The 23,313-nt window shown below is 42.8% G+C and overlaps 1 protein-coding gene across 4 annotated transcripts in view; it reads right to left on the bottom strand.

The window, feature by feature from the left end:
- The window catches only part of CDHR1 (cadherin related family member 1), a 72,598-nt gene that overhangs the window by 32,898 nt on the left and 16,387 nt on the right, over positions 1 to 23,313 (bottom strand). Inside the window, exons 6-13 of one of the 4 annotated variants that reach the window (XM_071438738.1) lie at positions 19,521 to 19,641; positions 17,028 to 17,162; positions 16,318 to 16,375; positions 11,131 to 11,226; positions 2,981 to 3,126; positions 2,115 to 2,165; positions 1,209 to 1,298; positions 628 to 714 (exon numbers count right to left, since the gene is read on the bottom strand). In XM_071438738.1, coding sequence (XP_071294839.1) covers positions 628 to 714; positions 1,209 to 1,298; positions 2,115 to 2,165; positions 2,981 to 3,126; positions 11,131 to 11,226; positions 16,318 to 16,336 — 489 coding nt within the window. In that variant the 5' untranslated portion in view covers positions 16,337 to 16,375; positions 17,028 to 17,162; positions 19,521 to 19,641. Of the gene's footprint in view, positions 1 to 627; positions 715 to 1,208; positions 1,299 to 2,114; positions 2,166 to 2,980; positions 3,127 to 11,130; positions 11,227 to 11,709; positions 12,312 to 16,317; positions 16,376 to 17,027; positions 17,163 to 19,520; positions 19,642 to 23,313 lie in introns of those variants that run through there. The other 3 variants (XM_071438737.1, XM_071438740.1, XM_071438741.1) reach the window with 3 other exon arrangements.

Genomic DNA, 23,313 nt, shown 5'->3' on the forward strand with positions numbered 1-23,313 from the left:
CCTATAGGAAGGAGAAATTTGAAGGACATAATGCAAAACATTGCCCTTGTGGCATACAGAAGATATGTAATACAGAAGTTCAGCTTTAAATCTGGAGCCCTTTCAGTTCTTCACCAGTGGGCAGCAACTGAAAGGGTGGTTTCAGGCAGTCACTGCTTTGTCAGGGAGAAGATTTAGTACCTCTCATTTCACACTGTGATCTTGGTATCAATTATGCACCAGCCTGCTACACTGAAGGGCAAATTTACGTTTCCAGTGTGTTTTGCTCCCTAAAGAAAGCTATTTCATGCTTTAGAAATCCCATAAGCATACAAGATTACCAGCTAATCTTGCTCTCCCTGTCACGCCAAAAGAAGGGCCAGTAAGAGCCCTGCCATGAGGGGTCCTGCTGGCAGGCACAGGAGTGTCAGTGGCAACTCCAGCTCCCCTTGCTGCCTGCTGGATCACCCTTGGCTGCTTGCAATCAAACAACATCCCTTCTGCCAATGCTTATTTTCTTGTGCATGGCACAAAATTAATCCTATAGGCACTAGCAGTGCACTCAACCCCCAAATTCTTTTTAAAATCTGCTTTCTGAAATCTCAGTAAATGAGAGAAAAATTTGTGAAGGTACAGACAATACTTTACCTGCAAGAAGTAGGTGATGCTTCCTCCAGAACCTGTGTCCTTGTCTATTGCCTCAATCTTAAAGATGCTGCTGCTGGAGGGAGTGTTCTGTGACCAGAAAGAGTTAGCAGAGTCACACAGAAACAGAAAACCAGGTGAGGTAAAAGAAATGAAACATGAGCATGCAGGAAGGCAGAAGGAGAGTGATGGTAGAAAGAATGTAAAAGCACTGAGGGAACCAAAGAGCAGAAGGGAAAGAGGGAAGAGATTAAAACTGGAAAACAAGAAGAAACACTTTGTGAAATAAAAATAACAGAACATTGTAGCTAAGACTGGGTGTATCCTATTCCCACTTCTACCCTATTCCCAATTCTAAAAACTCACATTGACTCACATCTTGGAACTTACCCCCAAAATAGCACACCTTAAGTACCTACAAACTTATTCCCCAAGTTTGCAGTGAATTTTAAATATCTACCCAAACCCTAAACCAAAAGAATGCAAGTCTGTCCTGCACAACTTGTTGTTTTACTGAAAACACATAAGCCCCTGTTGACATCCTAGAGAAGTATATTTCCAGTATGCAAAGGAACTTCACCAACCTCTGGGACTTGGACTATGTAAGGTGTATTGATGAACTCTGGGCTCTCATCATTGGCATCCATTACAAGGATCCTGACTTTTTCAGAAACCTGGAGTGGAATATGAAGAGCATATTATGGCTCCCATTATTTATGGATCCCATTATTTCCCTTTTACAGAGATTTCCAGGGCAGTTGTGCCTGTGGGAGGCTGGAACATCTCAAACATTTCTTGTAATAATCTCAATTCATTTGTTTGAGATGAGGAAGAGCTCTAGATTTATCCAGTCTTGTAGATAAGAAGAGGGGCCCACTTTTGTGGAACCTCTAGTGATGAAGCCCACATCCTCCTACAGGCAGACTGCCATCCTGGCCCTGACAGCATCAGTCCATAAATTAAAAATGCCAAGAAAATCTGTGGAAATAGGACTGGAGGCTCAGATAAGTCCTTAATGATTAGATGAACAAAGCTTTATCTAGCAGCAGACAAGAAACACTCCACCATCTTAGCCTAAGCAAATCTTCTTAACATCATGCTAGAGAAACACTGTGGGGGTGGGGACAGGCAGCTCTTGGGCACCCAACACTAGTTCCTTTAATGTCACACATTTCTCCAAAAAGCCTCCAGATCTTAGGCACAAATCCAACTGTGCTGGCAGTGAAACTTCATGGGAAGCTGCTGTAATTCTGCAGGCTGCTAAGTCAGTATTTCAGCTCACACTTCATTGTAATTATCATCAAATAGCTGAGCAAGGAGATGAAGTGAGACTTGAGTAACTGTGAGTTCAGTGGCTCTTGGAACAGGAGGTAAGGCTCTAATAAGATTATATTTTCTGATCAAATGAGATGGTCCCGTTAAGGTAATTTAATAGGAGTAGGTATGTGAGGAAGACACTTTAACAAGTGACAGCATAATTAAATACTTACTGTACTCAGGCCATCTGAAATACTGACAATAACTTCAATCTCATCTTCCTTCTGTAAATGAAGAAAATTCTTTTGTAAGAGAGATGGTCTTTGTCCTGATTGGAAAAGGGACTGCAGATTTAAACCTGTCTAGGCAGGCAGATGAAAGTAACAAATAATATCATAGAGCAACCCCAGCAGAGGCCAGGAAGATTCCTCAGAAGCTCCAGCTCCCTGAACCTTCTCAGGCTACCATCAGGAGATGGTTGCTCTGGCAATCCCTGCTGCTTCCTAAAGTGCTCATAAAAATCAGTCTCCTTTTTCAAGAAATGTTCCCTAAACTGGCATTTTGGTTAAAATTGTTCTGTATTAGTGTACAGATTTTTAAAGGGTTTACAAAATATTGTGTAAGCTTCTCAGTGAGGAGATATGAAGGGTTCAATGCCTTCTTCCCAGAATAAGGCTGGATTTAGGCATCTTTAACAGCACAGTTACACTGGCTAAAGGGCTGTGATGTACTAGAGGAGTGTCCTGAAACACTGCTTACACAAATCTCTACTTCTTCCTAATGACAGGAGACTCCCCTGTCTGAGGATTTGATGACTGTAGCTGCCCCTAAGCTCTTTATGGGGTGTGGGTGGGGGAAGATAAGAAATAAAGAATATACTTCTCTTTTGAAAAAAGCTGGAGAGACAGCTGCTAAAAAATTTGATAGCAATGTCAGTGGCACAAGTCAACTGGAATGCAACATGATAGTTGAAGTGTAATGTCCTAGAATTGCAAAGTACATGCTTCAGGGGCTAATAAACTGGCCTTGTCCCTCAAAGCCTCAGATCAAATTAAACTGAAATTCCACAAACACCTGGAGTGGTGCCATTTGATTGTACCTCTCTGTCAAGCTCTTCAATCAAAGTAACATTTCCAAGATTCTTGTCAACAGAAAAGTAACGCCTTGATCCAGCTTCATAGGTCAGGCCATATGTCACAGGATCTCCTTCTGGGTCAGTTCCATTCAGAGTGTACACGTGGGTGCCTGAAAAATTGATATTCAACAGCATTCCCCTGTGGTTATTTCAATCAGGGAGTGTTTCACTGGTCTGTTCCTTAGGAACCTGGCTACCCTGCAGCAGGAAAAGGTTTTGTCAATCAAGCCCACTTACTGGGAAGTATGGAAAAGCAGACAGTTCAATAGTCCTGATGGCAACTTTTTAGCCAGCTGGTTTAATTGAGTTCATCAGTGCTGGTTTCTGTCACTTTAGGCCCTTTCCTGGTCAATACTGTTCATACCCAAGAGTGACATAGGTGACAAGCTCTTGGGCAGCTCTCAGCCCAGGTGAGCCAGAAGTGATGCTGTTGTACAAGTGGGTGACAATCTCAGCAGCACCAAAAGGCCCTCAAAGACCTCTTTGTAGGAACAACAGAACTGCAAACTAGCATGCAGAGAATCTGGCAATCTCCCTTCAGGGAGAGCTCCCTCAGGATTAGATCTGAGCTCTGGAACTTGGGAGGTGCAAGGACATTTCCTACTTTCCCACTTTCAGGATTAATTGATGCAAAAGTCTTCTTTCCTGTTTCACTCCCACTCATTAGCTCTCTCTCATTACATTCTTTACTTGACACACCCACTCATGCTCATACCAATTATTAAATTTTTCAAACTCATCAATGTATTTACTTCAGAAGCTGGAGAAAGAGTTATTTCTATTTTTATACATTGAGAAGTTGGTGCCAGTTTTTCCATCAAGCTGACTTTGTGTATTATAAATTATAATTCCTGGGGGAGTTATTACACCCATATTTTCAAAGCATGGCAAGAGTGTTTATTAGTATTATTTTTTAAATTTACATCTGTCACTCTATTATGCTTTAACACCTTCATCTAAATAACTTCAAGCAGTTTACAAACACCAGTTAACTGAGCCTGAAATATAAAGCACTGTTGTTGTTTCCTTCCTATCTGCTGTGCCTTGGGTAAGTTACCTGAGACATTCAGGTTGGAGAGGTTAAGCACAGAAACTGCTTTACATCTAGCAAAGCCCTCTGCGCTGGAAATACTGCAGCAAGTGCCTCACTGGTTACTAGTGAGTTTTGCTCGTGCATGCAAGCCAAACACAGGATGGAAGGAACCCTGCTAAGAAAGTCAGCATAAAGTTAAAGAAGCATAAAGTTAAAGAACTAAGGCTCAGTTTTGAGCTACTCTGGCCCTGAGTTTGACAGATGTTTAATTCAGTACTCAAAAATGATAATTTTTTCTTCTCTCCTCTCTTCATAGATCACTGACCAGATCTGTAAGTTTGTGCTTAGTTCTAGAGCTTTGCCCACATCTTTGACAGGTCAGATTCTCAAAGGTTTCCTCAGTTTTGCAAGGCAACCTTTTGAACCTCATTTGCTTCTTTCTTGGCATTCAAACTGTGAAGCTGCTCTGGGGCCTTAGTGCCATGGGACATCCAGCCATCAGTGGTGACATTTGCAAAGCATGCCTGTCTTCTTATCATAGCAAGAGATTGTACTAAACCATGTGGAATCTGTGCTCACTTAGGAGTAAACTCTCATGTGATAGTTATCAGGGCAATATTTGGGCACCTTTGTGCAGAAAAATGGTACATTGCAAAAACCAATGCACCCACAAGAACACTAACAAGAGAGCCTGTCATGAGCTGGTTCAGCCAGCCAACAAATAACCCAGACTTGCAAAACAGTTCACAAAACTAAAAACCATTTTTCCACATTTTCCTTGTACTTTTCCTACAAAACAGAATGGAAAATAACAACACATCTGTAACTGTTATCACTGAAAATTATTAGGGAAAGACAATGAGCAGTATGATGAGACACTTCTGACTGTAACAACTCTCTAAACACAAGGAAATGAAAGGAGAGGAACTAACTGGGACTGATATAAAATAGTATCCTGAAAGGACACCTGCTTCCTGATTCAACTATCTATATAAGAGAGAGAAATTAAAAAACTGGAGGGTTCTGCAGCACCAGCACTGACTTATTTATTCTTTTTTCTTAAAAGCTTCGTCTTAATATCACAGCTGGATCCAATTGAAGATTTAAGGTGCCAATTGCCATCATCTCACTGATATCCTTATAAATATAGTGCTTTTCTGCAGCCTTTTTTTTGGTCATTAGTTGTCTCTACTTCTCAGTCGTTTTCTGCCCTTCTTGCCACCTTTTCCTGTCCCTTGCACTTGACTCAGTGCTGGCTGTCCTGCCTGTTTCTAGCTTGTGTGGATGTCTGCAGCAGCTGCTGAGCAGTGCTGTCTGTGCTGTGGAGAAGCAGGATGGACACCACATCTGGGCTCTCTTGGAGCTGAGAGCAACCAACAGGCACCAAGTCTCTGCTGGGCTGCCCTGAAATACCAATACCAGCAGTACACAAATGCAAACCCCTCCTCAGGGGGCACGGGGCTGGAGAACAACAGACTGAAACTTTGTGTGAACCCATTAAACCTGGGCTGGTTCTTTGAATCTCACAGTTACCTTTCCTACATTTCTTAGAATTTTCTCATAAGGAAGACAGGAACTTCCTTGCTGCTAAATGAGTAGAAACATTGATATTGGTACAGACTGAGATTACTGAGCTTTCTGAGCAAGTAATGATGGACTTCATTGATCTTTACACTGGAGTCTTTGCTTTTTAGCTAAAGCTGATACTTCATTTTTCATAATACAAAATACTTGCATGCCTTTTAAATTAGATTGTGGATCAAAATTTATTTTCTAACTCATTATAATTCCTTATTTTTTCCAAATTGTAATTTCGCTGCACAGTACCCTCCATATCATTAACACCCCCAGGAACACTTCTCACCACAGTGTTAATGCCAATTAAAAATCTGTTCTCAGTGTGCTGCCTCTACTTGCTGAAAAGGAAATAAATGAAGAAGACAGATAAAATCTTACCAGAGGATACCAAGTAAATACCCTCTCCCTGTCATAAAAATATGGGAATAGAAGAGTCTTTACTTGAGGATATGGCAAATGCCACAGTTAGAAGAGCTGGATACTCTGAGTGCCCAGGGGATGATGCAGCAGGCTGGGACAGGGGAGTCCTGGGGCGCTATTGCTGCCTCCTGCTGTGACTTCCTCCCATGAGCCATGCCAGGCTTTTTCACTCTGTTTTTCCTATTGCAGCTTAAAAGTCATTTGCTCTCTGCTCTGCCACTTGGGCTGAATGGCTGTCTCATGATGTCATTGCTCTATTTTAATTCATTTTTGACTTAAATTTAATCAGTTTCTGCCCTGGGCTCTGGGACTGGTTTTGCTTTCTCACTGAAGACACACTCTCCCTCTCTGCTGTGCAACACCCAGCAATCAGATCCTTTCCCTGTCAATTTAACAAGCCAAGCACATTTTGGATTCATGCACTGTCCTTTGCCAGCACAGCTGACAACTGTTAAGAAGATGCTGAGAGGGACATGTGTGGCCATTCTCCCAGGACAGGACACTTCTGTTCCTAATGTCACAGCAAACACCACCTAGCCCAGGGTCACATGTCTGCTCTCCACCTCTCTCAGCCAAGGGCCCACTTCCCCAGCAGAAGAGGAGATGGACAGTTAAAGGCTACACAGGGCTGTTTTCACACCAAGCTCACCCCAAGCACAGGCTCCTGGAGGCCATGAACACACACCATGACTACCCCAAAGCCCCTTCCCCATTCACTGCCTGCTACTGCTCCTTCTGGACCGTGCCCAGGGGACTCCTGCTCCCTCCCTGCAGCCTGGTGCAGCAGCCAGCTGCCAAAGCAGAGACATGGCAGCATCAGCAGCAGCCAAAACACACCCTGCAGCTGCCAGTGCCTGACCTGGAGAGAAGGGATATGGCAGCAAGGGCTGAGCACAGGGCCCAGACCATCACCCCATGGACAGCAGCAATATGTCCCTGCAGCACCCATGGCAACCAACTCCAAGGAGGAGTCATCTGAGTGCAATTTTCTGATGTACTTGCAGTTTCTGTCAGAATAATCTAAACAAAATTGAAGGCTGTAACACCTGTGAGTCCTCAAAGCATCTCTGTGCAGTGCTTGGCTTTGCAGGGGGCTTTGCTCTGTGCACGCTGGCACTGCTGCAGGGGTGCAGAAAGCAGGCTGTGCTTACACTGCTGTTCTGGCAGCTCCCAGCTTGCCTAGAGGTGGAGCAGGGTGACAGAAACAAGGGAAGAATGATAGGTGCCACAGGGGACAAGAAGGCTCTCCTCAGTCAGCTGTGAATGATGGGAAGAAAGGAAGAAAGCAGCATGTAGGAACAGGGTGAGCTTGAAGGATGGAGGGATCTGAAGGGATCAGTCACCCAGTGGTGAGTAGGTGGAAGCTGTAGCTTTGATCAAAGAACTGCCACTGCAAACTGGCTTTTAATGGGAAAAGTGCCTTCTTGGGGGCAAGGGAAAAAACAGAAAGGGAAATGCAAGGAGATCATGCAGAGATCTACAGAGCACTGATGATGGTTGGGCTTTGAGAGAGTAATGAACTTAGGCCTTCTGAGTACGCTTCAATCCCCTGCTCTGCAGCTGTTCCCAGCCCCACTCTGTCCCCACCATGAGGCTTAGCAGGATTATGAGGTAAGATGAAACAAACAACCTGAAATAGCATCCCACTCCTGCCCTAAGACCTTGATTAGGAGCACATGCACATTTTGTACGTACACATGCAAAGAGCTAATTACCACCTGCCCCACCAAAACACAAACACCAACTGCTATTTCAGTTCATAACTCCTCCCATTCTTCTTAAATCTGGCACTGGAAGGGGCTGCTGCTGTCTGGCCTCTCTTACCCTGAGGGCTCTCAAGCCCTGCAGCAATAAATAGGATCTGGGAATCTGCAGGTACTTTCAAGCATTCATGGAGAAATAGTACTTGATGGTTTTATGATAGGTTGGTACAAAAGCTACAACCATGTGTAAATAATCAAAACTGGACAAAGGAAAATAAGGTCAAGTTAAGGATGATACAAGAATAATAATGAATTTCATGTGCTCACACACAGCTGCAGAACTGCAATGTCTCTTTCTACAGCCACACACAGACTTCATCATGTCCTTTCAGCTTTCCCAAATGTTCCACATCCCTTGCCTACAGATGCCTGGGAATAAAACTAACACATACTACTTTGCCAACCACTTGCAATCTCAGCAGGGTCAAAGACTGTAAAATTTCTGGAGGTTTATTAAAGCTGCTGTCTGTGGCATTGCACAACTCAGACACCAGCTGCTGCCAAGAAAAGCATCCTGCCCATGACTCCAAGCTTTATGTAAGGACAGGGGATATCTAATAGCAACCTGTCCATTTTTGCAGCACATAAACCTGAGTGCAGCCATCCAGAATCAAACATATGGAAGTTTTAGTTCCCCTGTTTTGTCACTGATCATCCTGCTCAACCTGAGAGATGACTGTGGGAGTGTGGATGCTTGGGACTGCACATGGACATGGGAGACCAGATGCCTCCTCCTGCTTCTGGAGGAGATCAGAGCAGGTGATGAAGAACAATATTCTCCTCTGCAGTGCCACAGAAAAGGGCCAGCCTGGTAGCCATTTAGCACTGAGCTCTGGCACCAACATCTGGCTGTGGTCTGATGTGAACTCTGGTCCTCTTGCCCTGTACAAAGCTGAAAGCACACCCAGCACTGCAGTGTCAGTGCTGTTTGTGCCCTTCCCTGTGACTGTCTCTGCCAAAGCCTCCCCGAGGAGTGGCTATGCTGACATGGGCAGCAGCAGTTTGCATTAAGCAAATCCCAAGCAACCATGTTCCAATGGAACTTCTGAAAGTGCTTTCAGAAGAGAGGACCTTGCAGTACTTAGAGCTGTTCTGGGAATTAGCCCAAAGAAGCACTGGAAGCTGTGTGACAAAACAATCACATTTGGTCTTCCCAAAAGTAAGGTCTTATCTCTCTTTCCCAAGGGTTCCTACAGGTCTTTTGGAGTTTTCACAGAGAGGCTTTCTCTCTTGTCTTTTAAAGCACATTTACACATCAAATTAGAAGTACAAGCCAGCCAATTTAAACACATGTAAGCACATTCTGGATGAAGCTAGTAGGCAGGAAGCACAGCAGCTCTCAAGAAAGAGCAGCCTGAGCTTTATCACTGCTGCAAGCAAAGTACAAACTCTCCAGAGACCTCCATGTTCCTAGTCTGGTTGCTAATGTTACAAAAGCACATACAGAAGCCCATTACATATATCTCATTATTCTTACTCAGGCTAATTAGGAGAGCACTAACACAGGCTCTGATCCCTCACACTGCTGCTTTGCTGTTTGTTGAGGCACACTGTCCCTTTTTGGCTGCTAGAGCACCAGATCAGATGCAGTGGAAATTACTGTTGTACTTCTCTGCTGCAGGGAGTGCTGTCATCTGAGAGACCATGTGGTGCTGCAGTCCTGACAGGAGGGACATTTTTGCCCATGTTGTGGCTATGTGCCATCTTTATCTCCTCATCCCCACGCAGGTGCCTGGAGGCTCCCAGTGGTGGCAGGCAGAGGCTGGCACCACACCAGGGAGTGGGGCTTGGATGACAAATGAGTTGTACTGCCTGAGGTTTCAGTGGCAGAGCTGGCAAGCACCACTCCAAACAAACTGAGTTGGGGTCCCATTTTGTGGCTGTCTGGGATTACAGCCTTATCTACACTTGGACAAGTGATTCCAATACCTCCAGCTATCAGCAGAACCATAGGGATTGCCAAGCCTGAACTAAGTGTGGTTTCCATGGGAATCTAGGCAGAAGTACAGCAAAAATTTCAGCTCCTTGGTCTGCCTCTGGCTTTTGCAAGTGCCACTACATTACTGTTGGCCTTCAAGCTGGGGTTTCCACTTAAGCTTGATCAAGCTTATAGCAAATTCCTGCTGCATCATAAGCAGGCTCCTTTTAAGTCCATTGTCAAGATGTGTCACTTCTACACTATGTGCTGCCATCTTCCCCTCCTCTTCTCAAGCTGAGCAGGTAAAGGAGACTTTGCTGCTTCCAAATATCCCCTCCCCACCTTCTAGCAGGCCCAGTGTGGGTCTTGGATGACATTAACACCACTGGGTCAGAAATGGAGACTTTGAGCAACCCCAGGCAGCTGCTTCCCAGCACAGAGTGACCTTGGTCTGCTTTAAGAAGGCGTGGGTGGCAGTGTCAGGCTGGCAGAGCAGGCTGTGCCCTCTGATCCCTCCCTCATCCTGGCCTTCCCCAGCTGCCTGAGCCCTGGGAGGGGGTGTCTGGCTGCACTCCCTGAGCAGCCATAGCTCTCCTCTCTGCATGAGGCACGAGTAAAGGGGTGCTTTGGTACCCAGCTTGCATTAACTAAATATTTTTCTGATTCAGCCTGTGAAAGCTGCAGATGAACAGAAGAAAATCCTAAATAAAGGTGATGTTCATCACTTAATATCTATTTTTATGCAATTGCTTAGGTCTCAGGAGATTATTTTCCCCCACAGAAAATATTGATTGTAAGTCACCTTTTGTTCTTATTTAACTTTTCTTAGTGCAACTACAGTTAAAAGAAGCATAAATAGACCTGCCTCAGAGTGCTGAAATCTGTAAACTGCATCCATTTTTGAATTTTCAATAAAACAAAACCTTTTTAAAAAACATCAGTTATTTAGACAAAACAATTTTACTGCAAGTGGAAACATTTTCTACCATTTGTACATAAATATTAAAAATGTGTTTAGAAAAAAATCATGCCCCTTAGTTTTTCAATGTACAGCTTACTTTTATCAAGGCTGATAGCCTAATTTCTAGTAATTTTTTCTTCTCATAAGCATTTATAGAATTGCTAAGAAGCCTCCCACCATGAATTTATTTCTGACCCCAAAGGTCTGAGCTCTGAAGCTATGAATAGATTGGCAGACAAAAAAAGAGGGAGCTAGAATTCATGTTTTAAATTGCAGCTACAATTCAAACATGTCATTTTAAATTGAGGCCAATTAAAAGCTTGAGAAAAAAACATCTAAGATCACAGCAAATAACAACAACCTACAGGAAAATATATATGTTAATCATAAGAGCAAGCAATTTCAGTTTCACAGTTTAAACATACAAATTTTAATACTGACCAACAGGCGTGTCCTCCGAAAGGCTGAGAAGTGCCATGTTCCCATTTGTGCTTCTGGCTCCATTATCAAAGAAATAGGGGGCATAATTTGCCTGAACTGCAATTAAAACAAAACAGAAGCCAAACAAAAGCATTTTGTAGGTGACAGTTATTTGGCTGTCTCAGTTACCTGACTCTCAGTAAACAGGAGCTGTTCAGGGAATACTAGGAGTGCATAATACACCCAGTTGCTGCAATGGACTTTCAGAATTGTATCTGTATAGATATTTTTAATAAAATTACTTCTACGTGCCACTGTGCCAGTATTCACACAGCAGGAAATAGAGTATATAAAAATCCTCCCAACCAACAGAAACATCTCTCTTAAAAAAAAACTCAACCACTTCCAGACAGCTTCAATGAAAAATGAACTTTTCCAGCTTGCAATGATGGAATACCTCTCCTCTATTCCACACATACAAGCCTGAAACTTTCCCAGTGCCTCGGTACCTTACCAAATATTCTTACCCAGTGTTCTAAGCACATCCTGCCTTAAAATTATGCCTACTACATGAGCAATTAGCCATAATTAAATACTTACTTGCTGCCAGACAACAGCAAAGTTTAAAAAAAAACAAAAAACAACAAATTAGTTGTCATTCTACTGACTGACTGTTAAGAGATTCAAAATAGCCCATTTGAAACAAAATTGCAAGTATATAAACACAGACGGTAACATTTGCACAAGGACCAGTTGCCATGGAAAATATTTCAGAACAACATTACCACATCAGTAAGGATAACTACAAGATTTAAGGTTATGCTTGTATTCTCTATATTTTTACTTAACAAAGTGATTATTGTACTCACCCAGGCAAACATGCACCAAACTTAGAAATAAGGAGGGGATGAAATGCCTTACATGCTTCATCCCACTGAAGAAAGAGCCAACTTCTGCTGTGTTATAAGGGCTTGGTTTTTGTTGGTTTTATTTATTTTTATTTATTTTTATCTCTCTGAAACATCTAGGAAAGTGCCCTTCAGGTTGATGTAGAAGAGAAATGTGGAAGAGGCAGTAACAGATGCTAAGATGTTAAGCGGATGACACGTCTTAATTTCTGAGGAATTTAAAGAAGCTCCTTCCTACCACCTAATTAGACCAATTACTTTGCAGGGAGCTGTGGGACTCATCTCTGAGACAAGATTTGGAGGAATCAGTGTAACTCTCATGTTTTGCTTTCGGTACTGTATTTGTGCTGTACAAACACAAGTCAGGGAGAAGGTGAAGCAGAAATTTGTTTTCTTCCTGAACCCTGTCTTTAATTCTCTAAGGTAGTTATCTGTTTTTAAGAGCTAATAGAAGTTTATTTTAGCTCTGGTAATCTTGAGAAACTACAAAAGAAGAAAATTTAGTATTAGCAAAAACAATAGAAATGATTGTTACAATTTAAAAGAAAGCACTTATGATAGCAAAAAAATACACAAGATTGCATTAAAGATGCAGAATGTTCTTTTTATGAGTTGGCCTGATCATTTAATTCTTAAACAGCATGAATTGCTGAAAGCATCTTTTACTTTCAGCAGAAAATTTTCAACATACAAGAAGTGTGTTTAACCATCAACACATTGAAAAAGTTAACAGAATAGCTTTTTAAAATTGCTTGGTTTGACACATATAAGGTGTTTTCACTAACTAAAAATATATATATTTCAATACAGTATATGGTTAAAAATCAGCCACACTGAGGATGCTCACAGATAAACCTGCTTGAAAGGAGCTCCATCAGTGACAGTATGTGACTCAGTGACCCTTGTGGTCCCTTCCAGCTCAGACTGTGATCCTGCAGCACCTGGCTGCCAAGCACTGAGATGTTTACATGGGAGCTGAGCTATTTAAACCTGACCTGCAGCGAAGCACTTGCTCTTTAAGGATGTGTTAATGGAGTTTTCTGGGTTAATTAAGAGCCAGAGTGAAAGACATGTCCAAGGAATTGATCAGTCACAGAGTTCCCCATCCCAGTGCTTTAAAAAATAGCAGCAGCTGCACATGCTGGGTGCCTGCAGTGGCACAGGTGAGGTGGGCACATGCAGTGCAAACACTGGAAGCGGGTGCAGAGCCAGGAAAGCAGCTTCACACAGGGCAGCAGTGGAAGCTTTGGCTCCCTCAGTCACACACACGTTTTATCACTGATTGCTAAGCTGCAGAAGGGAGCAGGGGATTGTTCCCCAGACATGACCCCACAGGCAGAGCCTCCCCTCCCAGCCCTGGCCTGTAGGGTGCAGAGCTGAAGATGGGCAGGGCTCCAGGGACAGTTTTCATCACTCAGCCGGAGGAGGGACAGGCTGGGCAGCTCCAAGATATTTTTCCTACAGAAGGAGCTGACAGTTGGGTCCTATCACACATTTATGGTGAACCTTACCCTGACAAATGCTGGAGGGGGCCATGGGAGAGGCCTTTGCTGCAGACAGTGCTGTGCTGCTCCCATGCTGTGGACAGGGCTTGTGGGCATCTGCAGATCCCCTGGGATCCGCAGTGCTGCTGGCAGGACACCTCTGCCTGCAGAACAGGTCAGCTGTAAGGCCCTCCAAAGGAGAAAAGCAAAACTATTGGGCCAATATTAACAAAACTCATCACCCATAATGGAATTTACCAGAGAATGGTATAGAGAGCAAAAGAAGGCTGCAAATGGATGAGACAAATTAATGAAGACTGGGTTCATGGACAACTAACAAATGTGATGACATAGATGCAAACCCTGGCTCAGTACAGCACTACATGATCACCTGCCAGAAGCTCAGAAGTTAAACCAGGGGAAGGCTCTTTGACATCTTGATCTCTTTCTGACCATCTCCTATGGGATCAGACCTTTCTTCTGGCTCTGTGTGATTATATTTGTAGAGCACTATTTAGAAAAGCTCCATGTTGAACCAATCTGTGACTGCAGCACTGGCCTATAAAGCCCAGGGAAACCTGCAGCAGGCAACTATGAAAAACAAATGTATTTTTAGTGCATTTAAATTCAGGATATGGTGATCCAAAGCTGAAAACTGTGTGGGAGCAGATACACATATAGAAGATGGATATAAATTTAGTCCCTGTTGTAGATTTAATCATCCCACCTCTGTCAAAAATAGAATTAAACTACTGACAAAAGTCACAGAAATAGATCTGCATGGTGCCCCAAAAAAAATAGAAATAGCACCTAAATGTCTTCTCATCTGCCTCCTCAACCCAGAACTACCAACATGATTTTTTTCCTACAGAGAATTTTCCTAGAACAAGTGATGGAGAGCTCTTGTCAAAGTTAATAGCTGTCTGTTCCCCTGGTTTCATCCCCTGGGGATCTGAATCTCTTGGGCCTGCATCTCCAAGGAAGCAAAATGCCTCCCTCCTGAATTTCAATGAGTTTGAGCTCTTAATCCCCTTACAGTTTGAAAACCTAGCAAACTGTGTCTATGCACAGCCAGAGCCATACCTAACACAGCAACATTCAATAGAGTTGTTTTTTCTGTCAGAAAATACATTTTGATCAAAACCAACACAGCCCATGGATCCAGGCTTATTTTGATGAATTTTCTCCTTTGGAAGAAAAGGGGCAGGAGGGGGTTTCAGGAAAGCAGTACCTTCTGTCCCAGCATTTTTGGGAATGGTAGGATCCCTCTCTCTATGTAGAAAAAACCTGCTATTTTGTACATCTTTAGCATATCAAGTACCAAGAAACATAAAAGAAAAATATAATATACCCATCTGATCTCAAATATACCCACCTGATCTGGACCAACTGGTTTCCCAGGGTTTTGTTTACTATTCAGTACCAAAAACATCCAGAAAAGATTCCAGTATCTTCAGAACAGAAGTTTGGGTGACTGATTAGCAATATCTACTAGAGCTTGTTAGACAACCTGAATTTTTATACAATTTAAGTTTAAATGTTGAAGGATGCTACAATAATGCAGTGAATATTTTTCAGACTTCTTCTGAGTGTAGCTGGAGTGTACTGGGGTGTACATCTGCATGGTTGTAGAGCTGCTGGATTGTGCACTGAGAAGTCCCTGGGATGCCCTGAGCCATGGATGCTTTTCTTCCCCTGAGGCAAAGCTAATTCCCATCAGGAAACCTGATCATTGCTGGGCACAGGGGCCAGACACAAAACCAGCCACGTGCAAGGCCAGCTCCTACCCTGTTAACTCTCGTCTCTTTGAGAATCTTGGAAAATCCTGAGCCCCACTATGTTCACTTTTTTAGCCCTAAAACTTAAGCCTAAGACTAGCAATACTTCTTAATCAAATACGACTGACAAGAAAGGGACTTTCACCACTACCAAGAGCTGCACTTTTTCTGTTTACACAACCCTGAATGGGGGAATTGTGGGTCCCACAAAGACAGCTGCTCTTGAACCCAGGCCAAAGCACAGCCTAAAACGTTGGCCAGATTAGAACTGGCAGCAGATGCCAACATAAAATGGCACCTAGGCTTCCCCAAGAGCACAGCCCCTCCCACTGCACAGCACTGCCACCAGGAGCATTGCCTGTTCACAGCTGAGGGAGGGAGTGCCCTGCTGTGCCACTGCAATCCCAGCTGGCACCGCTGCCACCTGTGCTGGCAGGCTGAGCAGAGGGCTCTGACTGAGCTGGCACGGAGGGAAATTGGGAAATTACTCTTTCCACATCGTGGGTGGCCCTTCCACCTCAGAGCAATCACATTAGAGCTGCCCACCTGGGGAATGCCTGCTTGGCATATAAATGGGAGGCTTTCATGAGTTGCATTTCGATCAGCTTTTGGATGCTTACGTGCATTTGCAATTTAAAAATCGTGAGAAAAATAAAATGAAAGAAATAACAGATATTATTTTCCAATGTCCTGCGTTGCTTTTTTAGCTACTATGTACTTTCTTCATATTTTGTGTTTCCATTTTCCTCTGTTCTATGCTCTGGACAAGTATTGATAAGTAATAAAGTTCACACTCATATAACAATAGTTTAAGCTACTTTTTTTATATGCTTGTCCTTGAATTTGGGGTCTGTATGACATTAGGCATTACCCTGGAGAGGAGTACTCAGCATTTTTTGTGTGCAAATTTGGGCATGTACATTCAACATAGAAAGTGCTGCACCCTTTACATAAACCTCAGCATGTGCAGAACGACACCAAATCACACTGTGGCCTTGTCTTTGTAAATCACATGCTAAAAGGGGCTGTGGGACTTACCATAGATCCCTGGAGGCATTATGCACAGCACAGTTCATTCAGAATTCCTCATACAATTCTGCAAAGGAGAGAAGTAGAGCCTCAGTCAAATTTTCTCAAAACTCTCTCTATTCTCACATATTTGAAAGTGATTGGGAACTTCTTTTTTAGCTTGAAAGCAAAGGAAGGGGCCATGACATAAACCATAGGTAAGACAGACACCCTAACAGCCCTGGCCCCAGCTGGGCTGTCCTTTGCACACCAAAGGGTCAGTTCAGTAGCAAGTCCCACAGCATAGTGTGAGCAAGAATTGTCTCAGCTGATCTCCAAACACCTTAGGAGCAGCAGGACACACTGAGGTAAGGTAAATGTAATGATCACACTTGTTGCCTGGGTGTTTGCTGCCTGGCTGGCACCTGGGAGGGCTCAGAGCACTCTTGTTTCACCAGAGCTGAGACACAGTTAAACACACAGCTCCCACCACAAACCAAACAAAACACTCTTGCCTGCCCAAACAACATTATTCCTTCTCCTAACAATCCCCCTGCAAAGGACTGAGAGATGACTTGGACTGGGGCATATCATCACTCTCCACCAACTTCCATTAATACAGAATACAGATGGTGCTGGAAATCCAGGAACAGCTATTGATTACATTTCAGATGACTGGTTTTGGTGGTGAGGAATTTTACATGACCCAGATTTTACATTTTCATAGCACAGCACCATACCTTCTGTCAGATTGCTGGGATAAATTGTAGGAACTGGGGAATCTGCAAGAACCTGGGCCAGTTTGTTGGCAGGAGAGAAAAGATTAAAGTCCCTCAGAAGTCTTCAAGGTCCATCTCTACATTTTGAATTACCAGCTGTGAGAGAGAAACAGACTTACAATAGGTCAAACATTGCTCAGTAGGAACTACAAAAGAGAAACAGTCCTATGTCTTGGTGGTTAAATCTAATCAGAGATGTGTGCTTGAGCCCTTGGCCATTATCACTAAACTCTCCCAGTTGCCAGAACAAATATCTCACCTCCTAAATGAGAGTTTATGCATCTCTCCACAGCCCACTCTCATCACTTAGGATAGGCAAATTTGTTAAAATGACGTGGAAGTTTTAGTAGTCGTGACACATTAAAATGTAAACAAATAAACACTCTTTCTTCCTCTCACTTTTATTTTCTTGCTATTAATTGAACAAATTTAACATTCTAAAAGGAAAATGAGCTCATTGTTACAGTTCTGACACATGGGGGTTTTCATATCTAGCCCAGACAGTCTATAAATAATCAACCCAAGATCATTAAATTCACATAAAAGTAATCAAAAGATACTGCTGTGATCATGAGTGACCTTGGTTAAATTTATAAACCTCTCTTAGTTCAGTAATTCCAGGCTGAAAGTGACACTGTACTGTTTGGTTTAAGGAATTTAATGAACATGAGTTGTAACTCAGCTGTCTACAGATCCTTTTTTATATTGCAGCTCCACTAAGCAGCTCCACTAAACCTCAGCAGTGTGCAGGAGAATGGTGAAACCTGGGTAGTACCATAGAATGGTTTGTGTTGGAAGGAACCTTTAAAGCTCTTCTAGTCCAAAGGCCTGCACTGAGCAAGGACACCTTCAAGTAGATCAGGCTGCTGCTGAATGTTTCCAGGGACAGGGCATCTACAGCTTCTCAGGGCAGCCTGTGCCACTATTTCACCAACCTCACCAGAAAAAATTTATCTGATAAAAAGACAGCATGAAAAAGACTTTGTAACTCATCTGATTGAGAAAGATACACCCACAGAGCTGAAGAAGGAAAACATTCCCAATTTATGGAAAGAAAAACCAAGATATAGAGAGGTGATTACAAGCATTATATCAACTCAAGCCCCTTGGGTTTGAACCCCCCCCTATTTTGGATAACAAGAACAGGAACACTCACCTATGACATTCTTATCTCCAAAGGAATTAAGAAATTACAATGTCAGGCAAACAGAGGGAGAGCAAACACCAAATATCTACCAATTTTAGCATTTCCACAGTGGCCTTAAAACAGACAACAAAGTGCTTTGACAAAAAAATGTGGTGGGCATTTTTTCCACACAGGTAAAGAGATGGTACTTTCATCCCATCAGAAAAAAATGCTAGCCTTCACAACAAAAATCTCAGAGCATTTGCTTGCATGATTTATCATGAGTTATTGTCATTCACTGTGGGTGGCAGCAGAGGTTTGGGGAATTCCTGGGAAAAATAAGTAACTTCATCTCAGATACAGCTTCTCCTGGCTTTAGTCTGCCAAAAAGTGTTTTATAGCATTTGCAAAAAAGGTGCTGCAGGTAACTGAGAAAAGGGTAACATTTTCTGCAGCTGCTAAGTAATTAAAGTTTCTGCTATCCATTTTGCTAGCTTAGAGGCTTTTAAAGACCACTGCAAAATCCATTTACAATTCAGTAACTTTGCTTCTTTGGAGCTACGAATCACTCTCCTCATTTTCTTTTGACAGGGATGGAAAATGAACAAATAGTCCCTAGAATATCCAGGTATATTTAGATAGCCTACATTCACTCCAGCAGCATGATCTGTGATGGATGTGGTGCTGTGGAGCATGACACAGATCTGTGTGAAGGATGCCATTTAGCAGCAGACAGGCAGTCCAAGTTATTTATGAAAGAACTAGTATTGTTCATTGTTTTGCCTGTAAAAATTATACATATAACTCAGAGTTGGGGTGTGAATAATGAATAAATCAAGATTTTATAGTTTACTCAGTGTGGCTGAGAAAATAATGAGACTTGTTTAGGCAGAGCAAAGAAGAACTTGTGTTCTCTCCATAAATCTCCTGGCTGGTGTGCATGCCCTGGGCATCCCTGTGTGGATGTCCTGCTTACAAGACTGTAACAGGACTTGTTGAAGCAGGGCATGTATGAAAATGAAACATGCTCCTTTCACTGCCATGTGTGACCAGACTCAGTTGTTCAGTGCAGGAATGGCATGAATGCAAAGACTGCAGGTGAACCAAAGCCCTCACTAGAGATCAGCTTTGAGCCACAGCAGCACTTTGGCCACAGGGGTGAGCAGCCCCTGCATTTTATTCAGGTAAATAAATGTATGACACTGTGACTGCAGGTGTCTCTTCCTGTGATATCTCTTGGAAATGCAGGGATGTGCCTTAAACCATTCTCAAAAGGGAATCCCACAAGTCAGCAACTCTCACACTGGACTAAGTGACAAGGTACTTACCTTGTTAGGGCATGGAGATCCCACTGGCCAGGGCATCCACCAGCCTTTGCTTGGATTGCTGTGTCCAGAGGAAACCTGAGCATCCAGACAGCCTCAGACCAAAGCAGTGTTTTTCCCTAACCTAGAAAATAAGATATGTGTCAACAAATTTTCTATTACAATATTAAATACTCAGCTTTGAAGTAATTTACCTCCAAACCACATGGGACTATTGCTCTATTCTCACTTACATTTTCCATCAACTATCTACTCTTTGCCTGGAGAAATTTCTACAATCAGTCTGTGTATACTCTCAAATCAAATAGTTTAACCTGGTGAGAGCCCAAAGATTGTCTCTTCATTCCTACTAGTTCCACCTATGAGCACTGTGCTCTCACCATCTCCTCCCACAATTTCTAGTACTTTATCTCAAAATGTGTAATTAATTGCTCTTTTTTTTTAACATTCTATCAATAAGATAAATCAAGAGAACTACATAGCAAGAATCTCAACAATAGATGTTAAGTTGAAGAATGAATAAAATATCTGGGAAAAGACTTTCACACCTGCTAACTAAAATTACACAGTCCAAAGTTACTGCAGTGAATGTTGAAGTACAAATTAAATGACAGAAAAATCCCTTCTCATACTATGGCTTTAAGATGATTATATGGGGCCTTGAAACGGAAACGTTCAAATCCTGTAAGTGTCCTTGGTACAAAATTAGTGTCTGAAAGCAAAAAGGCAATGCAGCCCCATTTTACAACATATTTTTTGAAAATATACATTCCAGTCAGTCTCATGGACAGAAGTTCATGGAGACAAATTAACGTAGTTCAGCACCTGAGGAAATTCAGACCACAGAATTTCTTTGAGATCCCACATAGACAAAGAAAGGGTGAGGGACCATGGTGGCAAGAGGCAAAATATTAATTTTCTATTCAATGAGAACTGACAAGAAGGAAGACTTGACATGTTTAGGAACAAAAGAAAGCATGGAAAGAATGTTGAGGAAGGAAACAGAAATTTCTGTTCACAAGACAGGAAAAAGTGCAAAGCACATTTTATAATAAAATTGTGAAGAGCAGATTGACTTTATTGCTCAGACTCAAGGATCTGTTTTAAAAACTGCTGAGTCCTGACTTTAATGGAAATTTAAGAGGAGTTCCTTTCAAAGACTATCAAAGGTGGAGCTTATGAGGTTAAGGTCAAGACACACAGAGTGCTTTCTCTCTTTTCATCAACCACGCTCCTGAAGATGTGTGCAGAATAAAGCAGCAGTATTGGTACATATTTAACTAAGTAAAAGGAAAATGCTGAATTGTTTAACCTTGGTACACTCAAACAACATCAAGATAAGAGCTCAGCGACAATTGCCATCATTTATGGTTTCTCAAGTAATGGAAGTTAACGACAGGAAAGCCACTGAGTCAGAAAGAACACTTTAAAGAGGGACTTGAAAATGCTGCTGCATTATCTCAGCTCATATAGAATCTTGTTTTTAACCACCTCACTGTTTCTCTGATAGCATTCATAAACAGATGGACTTCTTCACACTTTTTTTTTTCTGATGAAAACATCTTCCTATACAGGCATATTGATTCCGTGGGGAGAAATCTGTGATGCAAATAGGTTTTAGCATTGCTCAGTGAACAGCCCACACAACTGGCCCTGACTGGGACACAGGGTTCTGAGACAATGCAAACAGGAAGATTTGTATGGAGGACCCACCTAGCAAAGACAGCATTTTCCAGTGCACCTCAGTTTTGGGAGACAATTTGAAGCATGTCCTACAGAGATTTGCTTTTCAGAGACCAGGCAGGCCCCAAAGGATGCCTCAGGAATATGTCTTTTGGCCCCCCGAGGTTGGCATCAGCGCTGAAGATCAAACAACATGACAAAACCCAGCAGAAAAGCACTCTTATTCACTGATCTAAGCAGCACCTTGCAGCTGAGACAGCCACAACTCACAGAGCATCACCACACAATTTCAGAAAGCTTCAACCCATACACAGTAACACCACACCACTTTGAAAGGCTTCAAGCATTGCCTTTCTTGTTTTTTAACCCAGCCTTTTATCCCCTCCTGTTGATGCACTGCACCTGTGTGCCCTCTGCTCCCTTTGGTGGTTGGCCAGTGCCCCTGGGCACTCCATGGCTCAAAGCTGCTCACCTGCTTCTCACAGCTGCACCCACTGGGGATGAGGCTCCCACAGCCCCACCCCAATCACCACAAACTCTGTGCCTACATGTACAGGTGCCTGCTGGGCAGTTAACAAACAGGCATTTTGTGTGGTGCAAGCTTTGAATTCTGGGGCTCCAGTGCCTCCTAGACCAGGTGTAGATCATCAGCCCTGAGTGCCTGTGCTGTGTGAGCAGCTGGGAGCAATCAACTCTTAAAGGAACATCCCAGATACAGCCTGAGTGTCTGACAGAAACTGGCCCTGGTGCAAGAGCTTCTTGGGAGAACTGTGATATGGGAAACATATATGTACATGAAATTCAGAATTTTAGAAGCATATAATGTACCTAGGTGGGTGGAGGAAACAGAAATATATATAGCCTATTTAACAAATTTGCAAAAGTACAAACACAGTTTGTTACAGAAATGTAACCTGCTAGGTAGAGACAACTTGTAACAGAACACATAAAAATTTAGTTGCTAGGTAAAGGCCATAAAGATAAGAAAACTTACTAAAGCAAGACTCAGGTATTGTTGAAATCCATAAAGCAGAGCCTTTTGCTTAAGGAGCCAACAAGAACCAGGCTTCTGGTTTCAGCCAGGACAAACTGACATGAGAGAAAGCCAAACCTCCACTGCCCCTGCCCAGAAGAAAGGGCCAAGCAGTGAACATCGAGGAAGATGATATTACTTCATCAAAGATGCCCACCCACAACCACCAAAGACTCTGGGCAGGGAATGGGCAGGCAGGGAGGTGTGAGCCTGGGGGATCAATGTGTATTTAAACCTGAAATCTGTCTGACCAGGTACACCTGTCTTTGGTAGAAATATCCCCCATGCATCCCAGCTGGACTAAAACACACCTGCAACATTATTCCTGCTGGAATAAAACATACTGCTGGACAATTTTTAATTTTTAAGTCCTTATTCCACAAATCAGCTGAGGTTGTTGTGGCTGCGAGGCTGCAGAAGCCAGACCAGTCACGTTCACCTGAGGATTGCTCACAGGCACACAGTGACCTGATTTCTCTGATAATGTGTTCAGAGCAGACCAGATGGTATTGTAAGGTGCTTATCCTATAGGAAATCTGTCCTTAGCTCCCTTGTGAAGCATCAGCCTGGAAACATGGCCTTAAATCCCTCACACTTAAAGATATTCCCAGTCAGTGCATCTGAAACACACAAACAGGTGCTGGCACAAAGGTTGAATGACAATGTGAACACATCCATATCCTGAACTTTTCTAGCAGAGATCCACTAGTGAGACACTGAAAACAGGAATAATTCCTGGGAATTCCTTCTGTTCTGAGAGCCCTGCTCTAAGATGGGAAGACAAAGCATGATGGAACAGTTATGTGTTCAAAAGCATAGATTATCCAATATCTGCTGTCTTGGATACTGAAGGCTAATAGGAACCACAGTCACACGTGGATTGGAACCAACATCCTTGCTCCTGCCATTAGGGAGCACTCCTTGCTCCCCAACAGCAATTTAAAAAATTCGTCCTGCAGAGCAATTAGCTATGCTAAAGATAACTGCTTATATCTAATGACAACTGAGGTAAAAAAGACTGTATAAGTGGGTTTTCCCCCCAGTCTACAAGAGGGACAAAAGAGACAAGTTTTGGATAAA

Source organism: Agelaius tricolor, unplaced genomic scaffold, assembly GCF_023055355.1.
Source record: "Agelaius tricolor isolate 1412-34295 unplaced genomic scaffold, bAgeTri1.0.p SCAF_13, whole genome shotgun sequence".
Lineage (NCBI taxonomy): Eukaryota > Metazoa > Chordata > Aves > Passeriformes > Icteridae > Agelaius > Agelaius tricolor.